This window comes from Mya arenaria, chromosome 13 (genome assembly GCF_026914265.1).
Source record: "Mya arenaria isolate MELC-2E11 chromosome 13, ASM2691426v1".
Lineage (NCBI taxonomy): Eukaryota > Metazoa > Mollusca > Bivalvia > Myida > Myidae > Mya > Mya arenaria.
Window position 1 is genome coordinate 41,769,464 of NC_069134.1, and position 27,560 is coordinate 41,797,023.

General features: G+C 34.5%; 2 protein-coding genes across 2 annotated transcripts; both read right to left on the minus strand.

Moving 5' to 3' along the window:
- Positions 1-289: 289 nt before the first annotated feature.
- Positions 290-13,941, minus strand: LOC128215268 (adenine DNA glycosylase-like). Its single transcript, XM_052921975.1, has 15 exons — positions 13,829-13,941; positions 12,733-12,891; positions 12,342-12,415; positions 10,252-10,293; positions 9,907-9,978; positions 8,797-8,910; positions 8,121-8,218; positions 7,622-7,766; positions 7,002-7,083; positions 6,477-6,528; positions 5,901-6,031; positions 3,111-3,244; positions 2,534-2,698; positions 2,036-2,086; positions 290-1,369 (listed from the first exon to the last, which is right to left on the minus strand). The coding sequence occupies exons 1-15, from the start codon at positions 13,857-13,859 to the stop codon at positions 1,283-1,285; spliced, it is 1,437 nt and encodes a 478-aa protein (XP_052777935.1). The 5' UTR covers positions 13,860-13,941; the 3' UTR covers positions 290-1,282.
- A 1,450-nt stretch (positions 13,942-15,391) lies between these two features.
- Positions 15,392-27,440, minus strand: LOC128213367 (probable histone deacetylase 1-B). The gene is made up of 16 exons (XM_052919014.1): positions 27,351-27,440; positions 24,806-24,918; positions 24,058-24,175; positions 23,581-23,655; positions 22,934-23,072; positions 22,291-22,432; positions 21,517-21,609; positions 20,898-21,006; positions 20,001-20,141; positions 19,529-19,637; positions 19,305-19,363; positions 18,893-18,964; positions 18,257-18,421; positions 17,503-17,587; positions 17,046-17,089; positions 15,392-16,591 (listed from the first exon to the last, which is right to left on the minus strand). Exons 1-16 carry the CDS (start codon positions 27,397-27,399, stop codon positions 16,515-16,517), a joined length of 1,590 nt encoding a protein of 529 aa, XP_052774974.1. The 5' UTR covers positions 27,400-27,440; the 3' UTR covers positions 15,392-16,514.
- Between the last annotated feature and the right edge of the window lie 120 nt (positions 27,441-27,560).

The following is a 27,560-nucleotide window of genomic DNA, read 5'->3' on the forward strand; positions in this document are numbered from 1 at the left end:
ATTATTTGCAATGTGTAGAGATAAAATCAGCAAAATAAGACCCAACAAGCCTTTTTAACCATTAACATTCCCAAAAAAGTTCACTACTTATTTCACATACAATTTCAGTTGGAAAAAGATGCAATAACTTCATTTATGTATTTTTTTGTCATTTCTTTACAAACTAGTGATCACATGCTCCCGAATTTATGAGGGGTAACCAGGTTACAAGGCATCAGAATCCAATATAATGCTTCATGAAAACATCTGATAACTTGATTTTTGATACACAAACAATTGATTTTTTACAGTTTATTTTACAAAAATATATTTAAACAATTTTAATACACATAAAAAACAATGTTCTAGAAGAACTCTATTAAAAATTCCAGTTATATGAATACATACCGTACATAGTAAATATATTTATTATAAGAGCATCAAAAACTATGTCAACAATCTTTTTTTTTCTAAGTAAATCAAGGCGTACAAGTCAACAACTATAAAATTCATCACTGGTAACATATGTACAAAGTTTCACATGAATACCTTGAATGAGTTCTGACCAAGGGTTATAACACACCAAGGCTATGACAACTTTTTTCTTCAACAGACTAGCTAAAAATATGTTCATCAAATCTACTGACCATTTTCACTCAACTCATCACAAATAAGGTTTCCCGACCAAAAAAAACAACCTGAACATTATGTTCCAGTATTAGAGATTCTTGCAATTTACCGAAGCTGTCGTTAGTACCCTGCTGACATTGTTTCCAGTCATTTATATCATTTTCAAGGTACTTTTTTAAACTTATAAAGCAAAAGAAAAAACTTTACATCAAAACTTTACATCAATTTGAAATTGAAAGCACTGAATTTTGATTTCAGGATTTATCCTGAAATGCATCCTCCCTTTAAAACATACTAGAAAGGCATTTTTCTAGGCATCCCATGGGAAATATTTGACCCATTCCCATTGGGAAACATTTGACCCTTTTCTATTGGTAAACATTTGACCCATTCCCACTGGTAAACATTTGACCCATTCCCATTGGTAAACATTTGACCCTTTCCCATTCTAATCATTTGACCCTTTCCCATTCTAAACATTTGACCCATTCCCATTCTAAACATTTGACCCATTCCAATTGGGAAATATTTGACCCATTCCCATTGGGAAACATTTGAACCATACCCATTCTCAATTTCAAATATTAATATTGTTCAAAAAAATTTTCAAAAAAGGTTTACTAGAATCGAACCTGAGATTTAAAACTAATGGATAAAATATGTTCAGTAGTGTTCATGCTGTAGTCTTTGGTTTGAAAAAAGATGCGATTGACTTCTGATTCTTATCTTCCTTTGGTTTCAACTTTGTTAGTTTTGAGTCCTGAAACAAACATTGGATGACAGTAAAAGTTACAGACATGGCAAATGTTTCCAAACTTTTAATGCCACATTCTCTTTTTTCTGTTAATAAGTACTGGAACTTTTTCATTTATTCGGCTTAATCATTTAATGTTGTTTTTTAAATGACACAAGATAATTAGTGATTTGAGGACAAGGGTATTATATATATGTTAACACTAACTCATCCAGATTTCAGGGTTCTGACTGCCCAAAATAAGGTTAAGAGGTTTAGAAACTTTAGACCCTTTTTGAAATTTCAATGTACCATACTTCCCCTTTTTTAATGCAAATATCCCAGCATAAAACAATCTTTACAAATGTACAATAGTCTGATGTTAAAAGCTCTCAATCTGGACTTACGTATGAATTTAAGAACCCTTGATTACACTTGCTACTAAAGAGGCATGTACTGGACTTTGTTATTTTCTCATGTTCTACTATGGGTACTGTTCATGTTATAGATACAGACATCTAGATGAGACTATTGGATGAAAAAGCCGAAATTCTTGCACTTGAGCTTGGCATCAATTAATAAACAAGCCTTGCTATATAAAATCCAGAATTTGAGCAAACACAGACAGCATTTTACAATAGCTTAGCTTGTGGGCTAATGATAATTTCAAGCACTACAAGTATCATATATTACCTTTGAGCTAGGGGTCTTGGGGTTTGTTGCAGATTCAAATGCCTTGAAAACCTGTCAAAAGAAAAATGTGTCTGTATTTTAAAAAATTCAACAAACATGAACTTCAAACCATTGTGTTGTATTTTATCATACCAGGTTATTTAAACTTTATTAATATCATTTAACAACAATTGTGAAGAAAGTTATATCAACTGATGCTAAGTCGCCCTCGTTGGCACGTTTTTTGCATGAGAGTGTGGTGCTTGTGTTGTGAGAACCCAGAGAAACTTCTCTCTTTCAGCTAAGTTACCATCAAACAAACTCACATGCACTAAAACCAGAACTCACAAGTTGCCTTTGTGAAAAGTGAGTGTGCTAACCACTGCTGTAAGCAGATATCCATAATACTATAATTTTCTTTTATCATGACTTACATAAGAAATTGTCTTTTGCCAAATTTAAGACAGAATCAAAGTAAATACAGCTGTTTCAGGATGATAAAAAATGTTACCCACATACCTTTCTCATTGCTGTGGAAACTGCTGCCTCAGAAAACTGTTGCCTGGTGACCCAGCGGTACCTCGCTTGGTCCCTGTTTTCTGTGTCCTCCTGTATGTCGCTGTCCCCGGCGATCACACCCTCGACATCATAGGTCTGATGAATGTGTGAGAATATATGAACTACCTGGAAAACAATAGGATATGTTTATTTCAATGACAATGATATTAAACAAACAAGAGTGTTGCCGAGTAAACAAGAACACACATTTATTTTCAGTTGAAAAAGGGGCATAACTAGACAATAATTTAAGCCTTGTCTCTGGAAACAAGTGTACCAAGTTTCATTAGAACATTTTAAATGGCTTTTGAGTTTTGCCTGCAAAAAATGGTGCCAAATACCTCAACTTTTTATCTTCTAACATCAAGGGTGAGGTGAAGGGCATGGACGGGTACCCAGGTTAAAATATTGTATTTGGTACCCCAAAAGTACAGTAAAACCATTTCATGCTTGGTTATTTTTGGGTGCTTTACATCAGCTATGAATATGTGGAATCACTAAATCAATATTATCCTTTACTTGAAACATTGTCTCGTACCTCTCCGCATCTGATTTTTTTTGTTGCATACAACACTTCTACTCCATGTTCTATCAAAACATCGCTGTATGGTAAACTCTCACCCTCTCCAACTAACAGCTTGCTAGGGAACTCCCATAGCCCCGCAAGCAAACCTATAACAGAATGGTAGGTGTAAATATTTTGTATTCACTCAACAGCCTTGCCACATTTGCAGTAAGCGTTACTATAAATTATGGTAATCTCTCTCCATCTCCCGCTTATATTTTGCTCCCATAGCACAGCATGTAAACCTATAACAAGAATGGTTTGCTTAAAATTGTATAGCCTCATCTTCAAGTTCCTCTGAAAACAAAACTGTAAATTACGTAGTGTAAACAAAAGCCTTTTCACTCGTGTTAACTTTGCTTCGGACCCCCCCCCCATAATCCTTCAACAAAATATTATGTTTAAATGTAATTTTGTAATTTATTGGTAGTATGGTAGTATAAGACTTTATTTGAGGCATATGCTGTTTCTCTTATTAGCCATCTTTCTACCATGACGATCTGTTCAACAGAACAGAACCTGTTTTAGAAAAACAAAGAGTTTTCAATATTGGCCAGTAAAATTATCATTATAAATGAATTGTAGTTCTTATCTAAAAGAACAGAAGGAATCCTGCCTTGTAGAAAGACATGTACATTTATATCCCCAACTGTATATACTCCAAACACTTACAGTATGTTAGAAGCAAGTTGATTTGGGTTTCATTTTGTCATTTTTCGACTATCAATATTGGATGGATTTTTTCTTAAAATTAATCTGTGGTACTTTTGTTCGAGGATCAAAGATCCAACAATAAAACAATAGTACTTTACTGTCCCCAACTGTATATACTCCACACATTCATAGTATGTTAGAAGCAAGTTGATTTGGGTTTCATTTCAAACTATGGAATGGATATATTCTTTATCCGTGGTACTTTTGTTCGAGGATCAAAAATCCATTAATAAAACAATAGTACAATTATGTCCCCAGCTGTATATACTTCAGACATTGACAATATGTTAGAAGCAAGTTGATTTGGGTTTCATTTTGTCATTTTTAGACTATCAATATTGGATGGATGGATTTTTTTCTTAAAATTAATCTGTGGTACTTTTGTTCAAGGATTAAAAATCCATCAATAAAACAATAGTACATTACTGTCCCCAACTGTATATACTTCAAACATTAATAGTATGTTAGAAGCAAGTTGATTCGGGTTTTATTTCAAACTGAAACGGATATATTCTTTAGCTGTAGTACTTTTGTTCGAGGATCAAAGATCCATTAATAAAACAATAGTACAATTATGTCCCCAACTGTATATACTTCAGACATTGACAATATGTTAGAAGCAAGTTGATCTGGGTTACATTTTGTCATTTTTAGACTATCAATATTGGATGGATGGATTTTTTCTTAAAACTAATCTGTGGTACTTTTGTTCGAGGATTAAAAATCCATCAATAAAACAATAGTACATTACTGTCCCCAACTGTATATACTCCACACATTCATAGTATGTTAGAAGCAAGTTGATTTGGGTTTCATTTCAAACTATGGAATGGATATATTCTTTATCTGTGGTACTTTTGTTCGAGGATTAAAAATCCATCAATAAAACAATAGTACAATTATGTCCCCAACTGTATATACTTCAAACATTGACAATATGTTAGAAGCAAGTTGATTTGGGTTTTATTTTGAGATTTTCACACCATTATGTGGATGCATGTTACATGTATCTGTTGTCTGTGGTACTTTTGTTAGAGGACAAAAAGTCCCATATTTAAACTAAATCACATCAATATCCCCAACTGTATATACTCCAAACATGAATAGTATGTTAGAAGCAAGTTGATTTGGGTTTATTTTGTGATTTTCAAACTATAAATATAATAATTATTAGATGATTGGATTTATTTTTTATGTGTGGTACTTTTGTTTGAGGATCAAAGATCAAACAATAGTACATTACTGTCCCCAACTGTATATACTTCATACATTGACAATATGTTAGAAGCAAGTTCAATGCCAATGAGGAATGAAAACTTGGCCATCTGATTTTGATCAATAAGTCCTACCAATCTGGTCTACAGCAATGGAAAAGTTAGTTAGAAATGCTTCAACGATGATTTTTTGTTCGAGGATTAAAAATCCATCAATAAAACAATAGTACAATTATGTCCCCAACTGTATATACTTCAAACATTGACAATATGTTAGAAGCAAGTTCAATGCCAATGAGGAATGAAAACTTGGCCATCTGATTTTGATCAATAAGTCCTACCAATCTGGTCTACAGCAATGGAAAAGTTAGTTAGAAATGCTTCAACGATGATTTTTTGTTCGAGGATTAAAAATGATTTTCAGGGCCTTACAAAAAAGACCTCAAAGCTAAGCCTAAGTAACTTGCCAAACAATTGGTTGAAGACGAAACATAAATGGAAGACAGTGTTATAATAAAGGCTCTTCAAACCCTTATCTGGCTTCTAACAAATAAAAAATATAAAAAAACAGGGTCTTCTAATATGCATACCCATGGTACATCCTGAGACAATTTAAATCATGAACCAATCTTAAAACTTAACAAGTTAAAATATTCTGTAAAAACAATTTTCAATTTATTACAATCTATATATATATATTAATTAGTATATTAAAAATCCTAGTTATGGCCCCATCTATTTTGAGGGAAAAAAAAATTTGACTCCCATATGGGGTTTCAATGGGGCCGCAACTGGATCCCTAAAAGGGCACATTGCAAGCCCTGCCAGCGCAAACCTTTTTCTGGTCTCTGTCGTATCAAAAATTCCTCGTCTGTAGGGGTTTTCCTACACAGGACACAGACGGCTGTCCTTTCTTCCCTAGGCGCTCGCTTTTTTCCCTTCCGTGGGTAGTTTGTAACACCGGCACTGTTAAAGAAACAATGTTCAAATTGAGAAATTGTACATTTACATGTATTTTCTTTTATGCCAAAGTCTTAAATTGGAGTCTTGTTTGCTTGTATCATCAAAAAATTGGTTGATCCATAATAGCATTATAATTTGAGCACATATATCAGCACACGGTTGCATAATCCAATAGATCAACTGGACAACCTCAACCTAAAGATCTTGACAAGTTTAAATAAACCCTTTGACAACTTGACTGGGTTTTCAATATTATTCTTAATTGGATTTAAGAACAATGTAGCTAATCGGATTACATGTTGTTAATAACCGTGTAAAGAAAGCGCTAGTATGATACATGACATATATTACATTGATAAATAGCTGAAGAATGATTTCACTACAGTAGTTTTGGAGAGTTTCAATGGCCAACTACACCCTTGTTAACATGTTCTGTGTATTTCATTACCTGTCATCATAGGTTTCCATGTCTGGCAGGCACAGAGAACATTGGTCAGCCACTGAAACAAACATTTAATTTCAGTAAAACACAGACATATTTCTAAGTTTCAATGTAAAAGGAATGTTAAGACATTTTTCCCCATTGATATGTTGATCGAATGTTGTTTTTTTAACCCAAATGCTTGTTGATCTAAAAATGGCAAGAAAACAATATCCATGGATTTTAACAGCTGATAGTTGTCAATCCCGGAAAATAGCTATGGGTCTGTTTGAGTATGTGTGATTCATGCCTGAAACAGGATGGAGGACCTCTTTTAGAATTGTTTCCAAAGTCATGTATATTCAGTTCAAGGCACTTCTTACAGTTTTTGATGCAAACATCTGAGCATAAGACAATCTTTACCTTTGTACAATAGATGAAAGTCATTAATCCTGAACTTTAGAACTCCAAAATATCCCATGTTTATATTTGAAATGAAGCATGTTGCTTCCGATAATATTATCATATAAAAAAATATCTACAACAACTTACAGCATTCAATATCTATCACTGCATTTTTCTCGGATGCTATTGATGTAAGCTTCTCCGAGTTCTTGATTCGCTGTTGCTCAACCTGTAAAAGATTTTTTTTTTATTCATGTTTTCTGTCATTTTTATTAACTTAATAAACATCAATGTCACTGTGATACTAAATCAAATTATCAATAACATCTGTATCAATTTGTTTACTACATTCTGATTCATTTTGGACTGCTCTACATATATAAAAGAGCACCACCTGCGGGTTATTAACGCATGTCTGATTTTATCCTTTTGAGGTTTAAGGTGAACAGGTATTCCAAAGTTTGAAAGTGATAGCTTTGATAGGCGAGACTCAGCATCTTTAGGGTACAATGTGAAAAAGGGTATTAGATGAACATGTTCCCCATATTTCAAAGTGATAACTTTGATAGTTTCCATGTCAGTGACCTAAACGCAAAATTTAACCAACGCCTCCGACAACGACAATCAAGTGATGACAATTATGAATAGTTTTTCATTTTATTTCAAAAATCAGACGAGCTAAAAATGCTTATTGCAGAATTTCACTCTTTGCCAGTTTTTGAAACTGTAAGGAAAGGAAATGTCACCAGCAAATTAAACCTACTTACTTTAGCATAAGCCTTGCAATTGTTACGTAGTGGACAGGCAGCACAGTCGGGAGATTTAGGCGTACATACTGTGGCACCCAACTCCATCAGTGACTGGTTGAAATCTCCTGGTCGTTCCTTATCCACTACTGCATTTGCTAAAGACCTGTGGAAATGTATAGATAAAAGATTGAAAACAGTTTGGGGATTTCGATATACAAATAGGAGCACCTAACTCTACAATTGACCAGTTGAAGTCTCAGAGACGTTCATTGTCCACAGCTGCATTTGCCAGTGATGTGTTTAGATGTATGTAGAAAGATGGAAAACAATCTTTAGAAATATCTGATAGAAAGACTTACCTGGATTGTGTTTATGTTTCAAATCATGTTAAGAACACACAAACAGTACAAGGCCTAGTGTTACATTAGAAGGCAATTTAGAATTACCCACAGGTATTTTTGCTTAAAATAAAACATCCTTAATCTCTTGTAGGTTGAAAGTTTCTGTCCCACCTTACCACAGAGCATCAATGACAGGCTGGCTTGTACTGTCCGCTCCAATCATCCGCAGTCTAGACAGGACCCTGATCACATTGCCATCGACTAGACCAGTACACTGAAATATATAGGGGATGAGATTTGAATCAATCAATCAAGCCATATTTCTCTTTCCAATTGTGTAATGAAACACAACTTGTATTTTAAAGTGCATGTGTCAGGTAGTTAGGTCCAGGAATTGAGAATGAGCAAGCTCCAGAACTGCTGTGATGGGTCATTTTGAGATCTACCATCCCTCTCCCCTCCCCCTAGAAAAACTCATCAGTTTAAAATGATTGGGAAAATGAAACCTGGAGTCATTCAATAACCAGCAAATGTTTGCCAATGTGTTTCAGCTTGAAGACCCCTTCTGTTAATTTCTGAACTTAACAGTAGGTAGTTTTGATCACGTAGCATAAAGAAACATCAACCTCAAGATGAAATATTACATGTTTGTCTATCGTAAAATATCAAACAATACCTGGTTGTATGCAACAGATTCTTTTGCCTCTGTCATGTATTCCCCACTCCAGGTGAATGTTTTAGAAGGAAATTAGCGATTAAAAAATACTGAATTCAAGTGGAATCAAGTCGTCAGAACTTCATGCAGATTTCATCACACTCAATGCATCAAAGATATAAGTAAAGAAACATTACCTGGTTATAGGCAATGGATGCTATAGCACCAGCTGTGTACTTCCCAACTCCAGGCAGGTGTTTAAGAAGGCTGTCTGCATCTTTTGGCATCTCCCCATCCAGCTCATCAACTACCTGGGGAAAAACACAATAAATCATTAAAACAGTTATACAATATAATATACTACTTGCAAAAATACAGCCTTGTAATATTAATATGCTTGCTAGGTTAATAAATTTGATACGTCAACATTTGGATTTCCGCATGTATAGCTTTCAAATCAGATGAATGAAAAGAGAAAATATGTGCAGTCATTGAAATAGAAATGTTCTTCAACAAGCCTGCATTTGATATGTTAATAAAATTGTAAGAATTTCTTTAGTAAACCCAAATATTTAAACACCATATAAGACAAGAGCGGTCACAGACAGCTATATCTGAATGGTCGAATCGTGAAAGCCTGACAATATGCGCTGTGTCACTATATAGTCATCAATCTGTGAAAGTTTGGTAGAAATTGCATGAAAAATGTAAGAAGAGTTGTGAAGAAACCAATTTCAAATGTAAAAAAAGGGCATTAACTCTTTCAAAAATGGACGAATCGCGAAAGCCCCACAATATGGGCTGCGCCACTATTTAGTCATCAATCTGTGAAAGTTTGGTAGAAATCGCATGAAAAACGTAAGAGGATTTGCGAAGAAACCAATTTTAAATGTAAAATAAGCAAAGGGCAATGACTCTTTCAAAAATGGTCAAATCAGGAAAGCCCGACAATATGCACTGCTTCCCTATATGATCATCAATCTGTGAAAGTTTGGTAGAAATCGCATGAAAAACGTAAGAGGAGTGGCGAAGAAACCAATTTTAAATGTAAAATAAACAAAGGGCTATAACTCTTTCAAAAATGGTCGAATCCTAAAAGCCCGACAATATGCGCTGCTTCACTTTATGATCATCAATCTGTGAAAGTTTGGTAGAAATCGCATGAGAAATGTAAGAGGAGATGCAAAGAAATGAATGTGGGACGGACGGACGCACACACACACACACGCACGGAATCGCGCCTACCATTACTATATCCCCTCGCCTTTCAAGGCGGGGGATAAAAATGGACCTAGACCAAACTGTACCTTTTTAGCACCTTCAAACAATCTTCTTCCTCGTGAGTAATATCCAAGCCCTGACCACATCTCATTTACTTCCTAAAGAAATACATGAGAATCATCACAAATAATACACGGAGCAATTGTAAGAAACCTGAATTGTTAAAATGTTTAACTATAACATATATAAATTTCTTTTTCCATATTATTGTCTGATTTACAGGTATATATTAACATTGTACATGACTTAAAAAAAATATGGTATCTCCATAAAAATGAAATAAAGAATGTTTTAATGTTAAGACATTTCACTTAAATAATACAGTTGAATATTTGTTTTAAGCTTTTTTTGTCAAGCCTTAATCACTATACCTCAAGGGATGCTGAGGCTAGATCCTGTAGTGTTGGCCATTTCTGAAAAACACTGAACATAGTCAAGATAAACATGGAAGTAAAGGGCATTTATTGAGTTCCTGCGATGAATTAACAAGATTCATGAGCTTAGAAAAAGATGGACTTGAATACTTTTTTATATTGAGTCATAGATAGATAGATTTATTCGTGCATATATATATGTCATAGTAACAAACCAAATATCTCATAAAGTTATAACACAGACTGATTAACAAAGTATTAGTGATGATATCTATACTAAAGCACAACATCATTAGAATGCTTTACCGGTATATAACACAGGATAACCCATTAAAGTTATTCAACTTATTTCCAATGGGGTCCTTATGACAAATATAATTATTTGCCAAGATCTCAGTTGTAAGCTGTTTAAATTAGGTTTTCTTATACACAAATAACATGCATGTACTCTTGACCAGTTAAAGAAGGTTTAAATGTTTGAGATCGAACTTTTACAGTTATAATGCAACCGATTGTTGAAACCATATGACACTTTAGCATAATATGACAAAAATCTTAGAACTGATATGCAAGATTAAATGAATAACAATTAATAAAACAGGAAATCTTCCATTTCTGCACATTTCATACCAACAATGAGATGTGATTTCACTTCATTTTTAAAAGTATTCTTATTTTTCAATTCTTTTAACTTTATTGGAAGACTGTTCCAGTCCTGGATTGCTTGAAAGTATTTAATATAAAACTGTCAGCCTGTGGCACTTTAAAATTTCCAGCACTATGTCTACTGTTGTAAGAATGTGTGGCTGAGACTAAAGTAAAATGTTCATTTAAGTATGATGGGCATTTGCTATTAAAGATTTTATGTACATGGTTTAGTCGTAGTTGCTTTATCCTATTTTCTATATTAAGCCATCCAATATCACTGAAAGCCGAGACTTTCAGGGAAGTTCTACAATCATAGCCATAAATAAATCTGACAACTTTGTTCTGAGTGACCTGTATTCTGTTCTTGAATTGTTTAGATATACCACTGTACCAAGATGTCGATGCATAGTCAAAATGACATTGTATTAAGGAGTTACATAACAATCTTCTTAGATTCATATCTAAAAAACGATTTTGTCTATATAAAAATTTTAGCCTAGAATTAACTTTACTGACAATATTGTTAACAATAGATGCAGCACTGAGATCATTGTCCAGTATACTTCCAAGATATTTAACAGATTGTTTAGGTTTTATGATATGGCCATTGCAGTTTACATTAAAGCTATCAACTTTTGCTAGTTTTCTTTTAGACCCAAATAAAATACATTCTGTTTTTCCAAGATGCAAAGACAGTTTGTTGTCAACTAACCACTTACTACAGTTTTCAAGTTCCTTGCCGAGTACATTGCTAATAACAGACGGATCTTTGTGTGAGAATAGGATAGCACTTTCATCTGCATATAATATTAATTTACATTTTTCACTTATGCTTATACTCATATAATTGACATAGCATAAAAACAGCAATGGTCCAAGTATGCTTCCTTGAGGAACGCCACAAGAGATGTTCATGAATTCAGACGTTGTATTATTTACATTGACAACTTGTTTACGTCCAGATAAATATGATTGAAACCACTCAATTGAATCCACACCGATTTCTTTTAACTTCTGACATAGAATTTTGTGATCTACGGTATCAAACGCCTTTTGAAGATCAGCATAATCATTCCTATATATAGACCTTTGGAATTTTGTTCTTTTATATGGTCGGTCAAATGAATTAGGCAGGAGTCAGTTGAATAGTTACATCTAAAACCACTCTGAAGTTCGTATAATAATCCATGTTTAACAAGAAAAGATTCTAGTTGGTTGTATACAACTCTTTCTAAGATTTTTGAAACTATACATAGTATGCTTACAGGTCGATAGTTTGAAACATCAGATCTGTTGTTTTTCTTAAACAATGGTTTAACTTTAGCATTTTGTGTTCAGATGGTCATGACGTGAGTCTTGTCAGATCTATATCAAATTATTTATATAATCTATTTGTGTACAGGAAATTAGTATTTTATGGAGATTAAGAATAATAATACCTTCATCCATTTATTGTAGTAGTTAATGACCGTGGCCACTTGTGTCTGCTGTAGCATGATTTCTGACACCCAAACTGAAATAACGTACAACATCTCAAAAAAGCACAATATAAATTAGATGATTATATCACTGATTGGCAAGTTGTGCTAGTTAAATGCTATGATATTTTGCATGCAGAGTTGCAGATGATATTATTCCTTCAAAATACTGACAATCAAAAACATACCAGCATCAGCTTAATTTAAATCTTTAATCATGACAAAAAAAATACTATGGCTTTAGAAAGATATGTAACAAAATGTAAGACTTTTTAAGATGGTAAGTTACAATTACATTCCAACATAAGCATTACAGAACCAACAATATAATTGATCAAACGATTCTATGTACCAGCGTAAGCCCTCTGGTTTATATCTGGGTTTGAAGCCTGCTTTCTCCATGGTAGGTCTCGCTTGTTTGCATCATACCAGGCCAGTAGCTTGCTTCTCACTTCACTTATCTCTAGATCTGATAGCTGGTGAGCCACAGGAATTGACTTGGTGACATTACCTACAAATGAAATATGCAATTGCGAACAGAAAAAACATGGATGATTATTTGTTTATATATCAAGTTCATATTGATATTTTACCATGAGAAGTCATGACAATAACAGCAACAAAAGTCTAAAAATCTAGAATGCCTTGTTTGGCAGACACTTAAGTTTTCTTTGTATTTTTTTTCAGAGTATCTGATTTATCAATTATGGCAACACTCAATAAATGCTGAAAGAAACAACCTACCCTTAGTCCCTACATGTAGGTGACACTAGTCATTCTAAAAGTCTGTCCAGTCTTCTTTTTTAATGTTTAGTGCAGGCTAAACATCATTTAATAAAAAGAAGAATGATGTTTAGTCCAGGCTAAACATCATTTAATAAAAAGAAGCCTTAAAGTAAACCTAGGAGCAAAAGTGCACCCGGTGAGGGGCTCGAACCCACGACCGCCGGAACACTAGCACAGCGCTCTAACCAACTGAGCTAACCGAGCTGCTGTTTCTACACTCCTCCCCCCATTAACCTTTAAGGCCGACGGAGGCACTCCTGCCATCCCACTGCTGCCACCAGTAAAGTAAACCTGGGAGGAAAAGTGCGCCCTGTGTGGTGCTCGAACCCACGACCGCCAGAACACTAGCACGGCGCTCTAACCAAATGAGCTAACCGGGTGGCTGGTTCTAACCCACACACACTACAGCCTGGACGGCATTGTAGAATGACTACAATTGACTGGTGCATAAGTTAAAGTATCAATTGTGTAAGCACAAAATAAATGTAAGGTAACATAAATATTTTTTACATGACATCAGTCAAATAAATGTAACTGCAGTATTGAGTAAGGTTTATAAACAATATATATCCGAATTAGCGTATATCCGGATACACCAACATTTCAATAACAAAACACGAAAACTGCAAAAGATAATCACAAATTATCATTTTAATCGTTACCGTTGTCTCCTGATACCTTCCTTTTCACCATTTTCTGACACAGGTACGCTGATCTTCGAGAAAAATGAAGAAAAATCTTGTTTTTCTCTGTGATACCTCTGTATAATTTCGGATGGCGCGTAACGGGAGAGTTTGTTAATTTAATAGGTGATATTTTCACTTTTCATTTAAACATCTGATACTTTATTTTTTAATTAGTATCATTTGAATGATTTTACTTCTTAGGTTTCGGTGTTCATAAAACTGTAAAGGTTACTGACAAATACATATTGCTGCTTCTCCCCTGATGGAAGGTTACACAACACAATTTTGGGAGCATGCTTTTCAACCCCCAAGACTTTTCAACCACTTCTCAAAACGAAGACTTTTCAACCCTTAGACTTTTCAACCCCTATTTTAAAGACTTTTTAACGCCTACCTGTTTGGACTTTTCAACCCCTAAATCAAAGACTTTTCAACCCCTTGTTGAAATATTTTAATAGCCATATTGAAGACTTTTCAACTCCTACTGTATTGGATGAAATTGACAAAGGCTTTGCCTTGATTTACTAAGCACTTGATGGTTAGTGTTTTTCAATATGCTATTATATTCCGAACATTTACAATGGTACAGTAAAGTAAGATTTGATGCCTGGTTACCCCAAACAATTGTTGTATTATTCTAAAGGATATTACATATTTCAGCGAATTCCCATATATTATGTACAAAGTAATGACTAACTTTTGTTCTTTAAATAACAAATTTAAATAATTGCAAAAGAAAATGAATCCAAAGAAAGATTTACAGAACATTCTCCATATTTTGCCTGTAGAACGCCAATAAAACCCTCAACTTGAACATTTATAAAACTTTCATTGCTTTAAAAAGGTCAACAGTGAAAACATTTTTTGTTGTACCATATTTCTATTTCAGTACAGTTTAATTTTAGTTCTTGATAATGTATTATCTAAAAATTCTGAGATTTGGGGGTATAAATATATTACATGTATTTTTTGTTTGGTTTTAAATTTGGAAAATCATACACAAAATTAATCAAGCTGCTCATAGTTTTGAATGATGGCCGTCAGGGTATTACAACCTTTATTATGACCTGTATATCTATGTTTTGAAATCAACTTTTAATTTTATCATTCATATGTACTTTTATGCCGAGTTATCTCAATATTACACGAGAATCTGTGCATACAAGCACATCACATGACGAGGTATATCCACAATGTCTGACCTTGACTTTAAACATTTGTACATAGGCCCTAGCTAAAGCTGTTCCATTTCTCATTTATTATTAGTGACCCAATCAGCTAACAAAATCTCAAGTTGAATGTGGAAAAAGGAGCACTTATCACACATTCGAATTTGACCAATATGCTAGGTCTACAAACACTGTCACAATTTCTTCATGAAAGGATACACATAAGTATATGTATCATGGGGAATACACAAATACAGTTTTCTTAATTCATGGATCACTCGGCATGTGCGTCAATAACACACGCAGCAACTTGTGTGAACTAATGTGGTGTAACACGATTCCATTTTCTCAAAGAATTAAAACAACACTATTTTTCATTGCATTAATTTATTCATTCATAAAAAGACTTCATGACATAGCATGCAAAATTATTACTCAACTATTTTTAACGATATATGCTTATCAATGAATGGCTATGATAAATGGAAATGAAAATGGGATGAACACAAGTTTGGAAATCTTGCTACATATTTTACTTATCTCTTCATGTATTAAAAGTTAAATTTGTAAACCATGATTTTTTTACTGAAATGTTTCCACTTCTCCATTTTGACAACTCGTAATGTTTGGAAATTGCAATACAAAATGGAATAAAATTTCATGCAAAACAAACCTTTTAAGAGAACAAGAATGTTAAAAATATACGCAAGAGATGGAATGAAATTCAGTGATAAAGGACAAATAGCAGACATAAATTGATTATTCTTCATATTAAATCACATAATTATAATAAGGCTGTTGATAAACGTTTTTCACTCTCAAAAAATAAATCATACTGGTGTCTCGTCACCATACATGTGATTTCCATATATAGTCAAATTTGCATGTATATTCAAAATTATAATAATCTATTTAATCTGATGTTAACGTTATGAATATTTATTTACTGCAACACATTTCACACTTTGATCAAAACTGTAACAGACCTCCAGCTGTCAGTGTAATTCACACAAAGTTTCAATATACAGCATTGACTCCCTGCTAAGCAATATTCAATAGTTATACAGCCCCCTTATCAACTCTCATCTCGTACACCCACTTTTTAGAATTGGCAATTCCAAGAAGAAATATTAATTTATTTTGAAACAATTTGTATTATTTGTAATTGTAAGAAGTGATATTACTTATTTTCAAAACAATTTGTATTATTGGCTGTTTAGGATACAGCTTGTGCAAATTGGCCAATAACACCCTCAATTCATTGTGAAACCTAGACACAATTTTTAACTAAAATTTTTGACATTATGATAGTTTGACATACACTCGTTGATATTAAAGACAAAAACCTGAATATTCATAACAAACATCAAGTTTCTTCTGATCACTAGGCAATAGCTAGGCAAATTGCTGATGTGTGATGTTATTTTAAGTCTCTGCAGTTTATTTAAGGTCAACAGTAACTGCGTTATGTCCAGATCGGCACTATTTGCAGACTATAACGCCTTCTCTTCTGGTTTTGTCGGTTCTTTGCTTTCCTCAGCCGGAGTTTCTGTCTTAGCTGGCTCTGTGGCTGGAAAACAAAACAAACTTATTAGTTACAATAACTCACGTCATTGTTGGTACATACATATTCAGCTGTTCCAAGGGTTTTCAAAGTCTTAAATGGACAAAAAAATCAACTCAACAGAACAAGGGGCATAACTCAACAAGTCTTAAAGTCAATACAGCCTAGGTTGACATTTTGGCACAACATTGATATTGCTGTCGCTGTTGACACCAAGGCTATGATAAAACCTAGACTTTTTGCTTAAAAAAGACTTACAATTTCTACCTTGTGGTTCAAGATTCCTGGATTTGGAAACATAAGTTTGTCAAAGATTGTCATATATGTTATACAATAGAGAATAGTTTACAAAAAAATCCTTAAGAATCAGTCACAATTATGAACAAAAGCTGACAATTTAATTTTAATTTTATTCATTAATTGGCTTGGTTCCTTGATTAAAATGTCAATATATACAAACCTTTCTTTTCTCCCTCTGGTGCTGCTGGCTTTTCCTTTTCTTCACTAAAATGGAAGACATAATAGTTAAGGACACTTCATTTTTTCTCCCCCAACAACTTACCTTCCTTTTTTACGAACAATCACACATTCTTCACAGCAACCAGTATTGCTATAAAATGACTTGTACGATCAATTTGATTATGATATTTATGTTGTAATTTTAGCAATACAATGTAATCATTCATTTTTATATGATTTTGAAGAAGTCATTTTAACATACTTAGTCACTCCCTTTGGCACAACTACCGTAGGGAACCCGAAGAAAAGCCACTTGTCTGATTTAGTGACCACCAACCAAACTCGCATTGATCACCCCAGGCCGGGAATCAATCCTAGATCACCTTCATGAGTGTGCTTACCACTGTCCTACACAGACAACCAAGTGTAATAATTAAATCTATGACATGGTATCTTACGTTTGTTCCTTGGTCTCCTTAGCGTTCTCGTTGGCATCACCTCCATCTTTCTTAGGCTCTTTCTTTTCTCCATCCTTCAATTCAGCTGCAAATTAACAAAAATATGTAATACCTTTTTGATATCGAATTAATTATCTGAAATTATTATAAATAAACATTTTTCAGACTTATTTTTACTTAAACTTACATACATTTTGTAATTACTTAACTGTTGCAGATTATAACAAGAGCACCGCGGAGTGGGTGCCAACGCTCGTCTGAGTTATGAGGTAAGGTTAAAGTTTTTGGACGACGACGACGACGCAGACGCAGACGCAGACGACGCCGACGACGCCAAGGCTATCACAATAACTCGACTTTTTTTCTTCGAAAAACAGACGAGCTAAAAATGATTATTTTTTTCATGTATTCAACAGTTGTTTAATTTTTCTCAGATAACTTAAGAAATATTACAGAATGAATGACTGGAATATACTGTAAGTATCTTTTACGTGTATGTGGGGCTTATCAAAATATCCCACCAAAGGGCATGTGCAGCAGCCCTTACTGTAAGGCTTACATATTGGAAGTTCATTCAAGTAATAAATTGGATTAGGTAGTAATTTTCAATCATTTATAGCCAAAATATAATCCTATTTGCTGGTAAACTGGAATCTGGGCAATAACTTATCAAGGCTTAGAAAAATATATATTGAAGGACGAACAAGATTAATAGCGATTTTTATACATATTATGTTAAAAATCAAACTCAAACCTTTAGCTGCCTCTGCCTTTTTCTCTTCTTCAGTTTTCGGCCTCTTGGATTTGGGTTTATGTGAAGTCCTGTCCCTGCGTCCACCCCCCTCGTTAGGTCCAGACATTTCATCCTCAGAGTCTGAGAATTCCTCATCACAGTGAATTCTTTTGTCACTTGCTCGAACTGGAAAATGAAATGTTACCAATAAGTAAAGTCAAATTAACACATTTGGCTAAATTTCAAGCCTGACAGCTTACTTCACTATTTTTCTTTGCAAATTATGACAAAAAGCGCTATTTAAAATCATATTTTAAATCAAGTCCAAAACAGTAATGCCGACCTGCGTGCTTGTGCTAACTTGACCACAGTTCCGTAAATAAATGCGGTAGAAAAGCTTAACATTACATTTAATAAAGAATGGACAATATTTGGTGTATGTTTTAAGCACTTAATAAATACTCCAATGTTGTCCATTCATTTAAAAAGACTTCATGCTTTCTTCATACTGAAAATTTTATTTAAAAAAATCATTTTTTGTCTATTGTTAATTTGGGGAAATAAAATACCAGTCCCAATTTAACCACACTTGGCTGGTGAAATAAATAACCAGTCTTGGCTGGTGGGTCAGACGGGAATAATAAACTCTGTACTCACTTGATATTCTGTTGTCAGGATTTTCCTTGTCCTCATTATCACTCTCATCAGCTAGTGCATCCTCTGGGATGGCTGGAATCAATAGAATGTCATCAGCAACATGGTCGACTTAAAATTTACCAGTGTTTTACCTTTGACCAAAACTAATTGCATCTCAAAATAATTTATTAACTTTGGCAGTTCCAATAATCAGGATTTTTTTTAGAAAGAAACCAACTTTACCAAAGAACTATTCCTTACTAAAAAATGTTTCACAGGAACAAGTGATATTTTAACCATATATTTTCCTTAAATTTATCTACTATAAGACGTTTGAATGCAAAGATGGTTGTCTTTTTATTCATCAGTATGGTATAAAATGCCAACATTTAACAAGTTAGCCTCTGAACTTGGTGAATGTTATCTAACCTACCTTGCATCTGTACACCTGGCGCGTGGGGCAACATACGCAAGTTTTCAAACAACCGAGTCCTGAAAAGACAATCACATTAGTCATTGAATTTAATCATCATTTACTTTATTGATTTTAATAAAAAATGGTCAAATTTAGCATATGTACGTCAACCAGCATACATGTATAATCACACTTAGTTTAAAGTTCATTCTTGATAATCAGACTTAGTTTAAAGTTCATACTTGATTTTCTCCAGGTATTCGTTGGTGTTCTGGTTTGCCATGTTCGAAGGACTGATGTTAAGTTTGAAGTCTGGTCCGTAGTACTCAAAGTAGTCATTGTACGGCAGCTCTACAAACACATCATAGGACAATGCATCATTGTGAAGAACAAAAGCACCGCAGAGCAAGCATCAATAAAAGCCTTTCTCCATGGCAGACACGTTTAAACGCAGTATCTACCATAGTGAATGCAATTTCATTTAAGTAGCTAGATTACATCTACAGTTAACCTTTTATCTCATCTAAATTTAAATTCTACTTTCAATTATTCTATAAAATAATCAAATGAAATCAAAATTAACCCCCTTTCCGCACCCCACTTCCATTAAAAAAATAAATAATAGTGCTACAATTTGCAACTTTCACCCCCAGGATAATAAAATCTTCTACAACCACATGATTCCAAACCCAATCAGACACATAGTAAATTTACCATTGGCCACTTCCACACCCAGCGCAATGGAGGTCTCGTGTGTCCAGCACCGGGCTACATTTCTGATGGTGTAACCGCCTCCTCCCAGCAACATCAGTGGTAAGTTCCACTTCTTCATGAACTCTACGGCCTTTCCATGACCTGTAAAATACATTTGTTTAATTGAGCTACAATATTTCGTGATTTTGTATTAAAACATACATGTAACAGTATGCTCAATGAATTTTGCATGATAGAATATTTTCAGCATTTTCTTAATTCTATTTTGCCATTTCATATGTGAATAACCAATTTTATCATCATATGCATTCAAATAGTTTTATGTCAGAATTCTAGGCATTAACTACGCTGCTAGTAGATCGTGTGGTAATACACCTGATTCTGTGCTGCTCTGATATTTTCTAGACAAAGAAGTCGCTTGTCTGACAGTTAACATAAAGAACAGGCAGAGACCTATTGTGTAGGCATCTCCTCCATTTAAATCTAAAAAACTACATTTACTAATGCACCAGCAAACATCAGAGACTTGTATAGCAGAGAGGGCCAAGGTATTCCAATTGAAAAAAGCATGTCTCGTTTTGCATGTCAAATTTTTGGGAGCAAGGAAGCCATTTCATCAAGAACCTGAGGACCCATTTTATAAATACAGATTTTTGAAAAGTAGTATTGCACGGTTTTAAATCCTTATTTGATAAACAACCCCCTGATTACACAGTTAGGGCTACATCTATTTCAAAAACAGGTAGTGCAGGTAGACATTTTTTATATGTTTTTGTCATCAGTAGGGGAATGGCATTCAATCTATTATGAGTATAAAGCTTTTAAGGGTTTTAAACAATCTGATTTTAGATTTCGCCCCTATTTCTATTACTTTAGTTATGACAGAGTAACAAGTACCTTTCAGTGTAAGGTTAAAGCAGCCAAGCCTGTCACCAGAGAGGGAGTCTGCCCCACACTGTAGCACAATCACACTGGGTTGGTACATCTCCATCACTTTGGTCATCACCTAGGAAAGTATTGCATATCGAAATGGAAATGTATGGAAATATTTAAGATATAACAATTTGGACTCTAGAAATTAAAATGTATGCTTATTTTTTATAGTGCACTGCTTAATCATATAAGTCATTATAAATATGTAGGCAGTAGCTGAAGCTGCTCAAAATTTCTGGCGGCCATCTTGGATAACAATGCTGTACCAATGTTTTCACAACCGCAACATGCATTTTCATGAACTAAGGACAAAACCCCTTATTTTGATGTTTACAGACACAGACCAGTATGGTGACAGATTTACCAACTTATTTGCTGTACTAGATAAGTAAGTAAAATCCAGTCTTTAAAATTAAAACAAATTCTATTGATACTCCTTGGCAAATGTTGCAGGCCCAACAAATGTTTAACCAGTTCAGAGTTTGCAGGTTTGTTTTGACAACTGTAAAAAGATCAATATCTGTATAAAAATCATTTTAAGCTTAAGAAAAAGTAGTTATAACGACAAAAGCAGAAGACTTACAGGTTTGAAGATGGTCTCGTAGGCTTCATCATCAATACCGTCTCTGAGAGGGAAGTTAACAGCATAGTACTTCCCCTTGCCAGCTCCAATATCCTGTGGATTGCAAAGAAACATGTTAAATTCATACTCATTTCTGATAGGTTGATTGTGACAAAGACTGATAAGACTGACGCTTGAGTCCATTTTCTGGGAAGAAACCAGTACTGGTACCCATTTTGAGAGGCTATAAGAAATTGCCGCTGGCAACGATCGAGCCTACAATCTTTGGGAAACACCTACAGCTCTTCACACCTCTAACCAAAAGATACATGAATAAAAAAAGTATGGTAGTTACAATTGATGAGATTTATTCACTTTGCTTTATCAATCTTTTTCAGTCAAGAGTTTATTAAGGTCTGTCTGTGCCTATTGGCTGCAGTTTGGCCTAACCCAAACATACTTCACAATAGTACAACATTACACTTTAACACCATTTACCATGTAAAAATACCACTCTTTTGATGATTATCATTCCAAAATCAAAAATTATTTTCACATGTTTTATTTCTTTTTTCTAAAAATAGCATCTTTGCACAAAATATCATTATTTTGACTATCATGAGAAGTATTTTGGCTATCTGAAAAGGTAAAATAACTTTTTTTCATTTTTTCCATGAGAAATATTTTGGCTTGCCTGAAGGTAAAACAAGTGTGATTTTTTCATTAATATATACAAGGCAAATGTATATGAAAAGGCAGCAATCAAACAGTACACAATAATCAAAGTTCACTCACCCTGAGATCGCCAGTGCCGGGGAAGTATTCACCGTACTTGTGAAATGAGACAGTCATCACTCTGTCAGTTGTGTAGAACGCCTCTTCGACCCCATCACCGTGGTGAATGTCAATGTCGATGTATAACACTCGCTGGTGGTACCTGTGAAAATATTTCATTAGAAAATTTAAAAGCTCCAAATTAGTTTATTCAAAAATAAAAATAAGAAAATAATTTTGCTTCACAATGGTTTATCATTAATAAGGTACTCAATATCTGTATTCAATGTAATGTTATCTCAATCAAGTAAAAACTAATATTGACAAGATTCTTTAAAAGGGACATGAAATGTTTAGCAGTAATAAGTTTTAAGGAGCTCTTAAGAACTTCTACTCCATTCATTGAGTAGCATTTGTATTTTTTGCTTAATACATGAAAAGAACCATCAAATTTGTTTTAGTTTTACTTAATTTATTACTTTCAGTGTCTATTCTATTAAAGATCATATAGAAACAGAAGGGCTTAGAATATTATTTCCAAATGATTATATACATTTCAAAATATTTACCTTGGACATTTTTTTATATTTCTTAGCATCAAGCCAACTTGACTATAAACATATTTCAAAACACTCTGCGGTATATGAATATGTATATAACATACTTGAGAAGCTCCAGAATAGCAAGTACGATGTCATTGACGTAACAGAATCCTGAGGCTTCAGACTTCTTCGCGTGATGGAGCCCACCAGCCCAGTTGACAGCAATGTCTGCAGCCTGCTTGTTCAGCTTTACAGCTCCAGCTGAAGATGAAAAATATGGTACATACACTACTCATGTGAAAAGCTAAAAGCCTGGGGGTGGCCGTTTCATAAAGAATTTTTGTAACTTCAATTACTTTAAATCTGTATTAACTTCATAAATGGCAATACATTGATTTTATTAATGTTTGCTAAAGTTCAATTCACACAAATACGATACAAAATAATGAAACTTTGGCACTAAGATAATTACTATTAGCTTTAGCCAGTATCAGAGTTAAAAGGCAGCTGAGGAAATGAAAAGCATTAACTACAGATTTAAGATTATTGAAATTGTGACTATCATCCTTAACTGGAACGGCCTTCAAGTACTCAATTTGACTAAAAACAAATTATGCTCAACAATTGTTCTATACAATTCTTCACAATGTTCTCTGTAAGCACATTTAGAAAATGGTATCAAAAAACTGAAAGTCTAATTTGTTCAGAATATTCAATAAAACTTTGTTTGTGTTTAATACACTTCAAAAATATAACTTCAATAACATACCTACTGATCCACCAGTTGAGAGTTGACAGAACTCATACATGCCATCAAACACTGGACAATCCTCACCAACATTGACTGCAAACAAATAAATATAAATCAGATGTATTGTAATTAATAATTATGTACTTGTATCACATCACTGAGCAAATTCAGACAAAAAATGTTCAGACAATTGTGCAAATATGTCATATTTTAAAACTTAATATTTTGTCAAGACAAAAAGACGCTGCCAAATATTCTGTTCTTTTTACAAAATGCATTTTGGCCAGACCAGATAATATTAACATCACATAGCATGTCTGACTGTTTGGCATCTTTTCACATAAACTGTATATTTACAAAACTCATAATTCTGAATATATCTTGTCTAAATTTTAAATGATGCAGTAAACATGAAAAATGCTTTTACATAACTCCAACTTTCATCTACGAAACATAACAGCTAAAAAAGTAATATCTGTTTAAAAATGTGCATACATCTTTGCATCTGTTTGTTGTATTCGGACATGTTGTCTGGCCTGATGCTGCGCAAGAACTTGATGTAGTCATCGCTGTGGAACTTGGTCATTTCTTCCTGAGTAGCCTTGTGTGGGCGCTGGAAAATAGACCATCAATGACCAAATGTTTTACGCTTTTGGTGCCAAATGTATCATTCAAGAACTAGGATTATTATTGTTTGTCACAACAGTGCAACATCAGCGGTCTCCCGGGAGACAGGCTGTTTTATTTTGCGATTTAACAAATATTCAGTAGTAGAAATAAGCACAAGCTTGCTCAAATTCTGGATATTATATATCAGGGTTTGTTTAAAGATGTGATGTCTACTAGCAATAATGCAAGAATTCAAGCTTTTACTGTCAACTGTTCATCTTTTACTGTCAAATTTTGACAACTGAGAAATAATATAATAATTTGTTAGTAAAAAAAACCCTGAAAATTATCGATTCAAAATGGTTTTAAATCGGTTCTTCTCATGATCAGCTCATTCCAGAAATATGTGGCTTGCTATAAGCATATGCTCATAAGTCATTGATAAATAGTTGAACAAATTTCATGTTATAAAGTAATATCTTTCTTTAATAGTGTTGAAAATATAGTCAATATTACAGTTTGGCACTCTAATGATAACACCAGCGACACAATGGCTGTGAAACGCACCTTTAATTTAAGTTTATAAAGAAAGCATTAAGTCAATCAAACTATATTTAATGAAAAAATATCTTACGTAGATTTCCATTTTTCTGTATAGCCCATAGTTCAATATGAGGTTGTGTGTCATACGAATTCTGTGTGGCTTCATGGGATGACCCTGTCCATAGTAGTAATTGCCAATGTCACCTGAAATTATAACAGTTTTTTGTTGTTTTACTTGAAGACAAATATCCCTAAGAATTAGTGATGTGATGGGGGGGGGGGGGGCGTGGTTATAATTGACTGGTGCATTAGAGACACAAAGTGATCATAATTGGGACACAGTGAGGCCTTTATAAACAAGAGATGTTTGTCAAACATTATGCCCCCCTGAGCGCCATGTTGTCAGGATTATATGGACAACTGAATGAAATATGCATGGACCCAACCTTCATGTCAAGTTTGATGACCATAGGTCCAAGAATTGTCGAGTTTGCTTTCAAGGTCACTGTGACCTTGACCTTTGACCCCTAAAATCAATAGGGGTCATCTACTGATCAGGTCCAACCTCCATGTCAAGTTTGAGGGCCATGGGTGCAGGCATTGTTGGGTTATCACCTGGACAACCTTTTATCATTCAAGGTCACTGTGACCTCGACCTTTGGTCCAATGACCCCTAAAATTAATAGGGACAATCTTCTGGCCAGGCTCAACCTCCAAATCAAGTTTGAGGACCAAGGGTGCAACCATTGTCAAGTTATCACTCGGATAACCTTTTACCATTCCAGGTCACTGTGACCTTGACCTTTGGCCCAATGACCCCTTAAATCAATAGGGACCATCTTCTGGCCAGGCCCAACCTCCAAATCAAGTTTGAGGGCCATGGGTGCAGGCATTGTTGAGTTATCACTCGGACAACCTTTTACCATTCCAGGTCACTGTGACCTTGACCTTTGGCCAGATGACCCCTCAAAACAAAAGGGGTCATCTAGGGGTCAGGCCCAACCTCTAAGTCAAGTTTGAGGGCCATGGGTGCAGGCATTGTTGAGTTTTCACTCGAACAACCTTTTACCATTCCAGGTCACTGTGACCTTGACCTTTGACCCATTGAGCCCAAAAAACAATAGGGGTCAGCTACTGGTCAGGCCCAACCTCCAAGTCAAGTTTGAGGGCCATGGGTGCAGGCATTGTCACGTTATCACTCGGACAACCTTTTACCATTAAAGGTCACTGTGACCTTGACCTTTGGCCTGATGACCCCCCAAAACAATAGGGGTCATCTACTGGTCAGGCCCAACCTCCATGTCAAGTTTGAGACCATGGGTGCAGGCATTGTTGAGTTATCACTCGGACAAGCTTTAAAATTATTCTACCATTAAAGGTCACTGTGACCTTGACCTTTGACCCGATGACCCCCAAAATCAATAGGGGTCATCTACTGGTCAGGCCCAACATTCATGTGAAGTTTGATGACCATATGTCCAGGAATTGTTGAGTTATCACTCGGACAAGCTTTTGTCTACCGACGGACCGACCCACCGACCGACGGACATACCATCATGCCTGTGCAAAGCAATATACCCCTCTTCTTCGAAGGGGGGCATAATAATATTTGTAGATTAATTAATGTTAGTCATTGAAACTAAGCTGTGTGACTGTACATTGATTAATAAATACATGTATAAACTTTGAGGGCCTCAAATGTTTGTGTCAGTAGTGATTTGTGAAATTTTATATAGCAGGTACATGGCACAGAAAACACCAAATTAACTTGAAAAACCAATATAGCTGTAAAAACCTTGATAATGACATTCCTATAAGTAATATGTGCACCAAACGATTCCTAGGAGTCTCAGATGCAAGATGCAGCAGATTATTTTCTTTCCAATTTTGATAACATGAACTAATCCATGAACAAAACATAATTATGTGGGGAAAATATATATTTTATAAGGAATTTGGCCAAAATTCAGCCAAAAAGCCATTAGATAGACATTCCTGAAAAAAATCCATAATGTTATCACAAATAACCTTCATAAATTTAATAATTTTGCTAGCTATAACAGCGTGGCTGGCATTTACTTCCCAGTTATTTTTTTTAATTAATGAGCACATAGAGTTTGCAATACTGAGCTTCCATAGTTGAACATATTTTACACAATATATTTTTAAAATGCTAAACACTTCCAAAAAACATTAAATACCTTAATATGTGTGAGAATATTATTATTTCCAGCGCATATATGGTATAATATAAGTTTAAGACGAATAATTATGGTGAAACAAAGCTACACATAGAATTCGCAGTGCCGTGTTTCCGTAGTTTGATTATTTTCATTGTTCGCTAAAAAGTAGGTCACACCAAAACGTCTCTAATAGTTAAAGTAGAATCGTTTGAGGTTTTTAGAATAGTGCAACACCTTTAATTTTAAATAACTTGAAAGAGGAGTTCCGTCTGTTTTCAGATTTCCCCCCAACATCACGAGATAACAAAAATAAAAATAAAGTCGCGCGACGCCGAAAATACCTCGAAAATAGGTGACACAAATGAAAAGCGATGAAGTCGTTGTTTTAAGTAAAAAGAACTATCGCATCATAGCCCTGTATGTTTTATAAAGCATATTTGTAAAATAACATACCATCATAATAGTAGCAGATTCGTTTCTTGCTATGTGGTTGCGATGCCATTTCAACTCAAGTTTGCTGCCGGCCTATTTTTACGAATGACGTCATTTGAAGAGAGCGAAAAGCGCCATCTATTGGGGGAAACCCCAAGCTTTTCTAAAAAAAGCTGTATTGATATGTCGTGCGCAGTGGTTTCTACACAGTGGTTTCCCTTACACGCAATT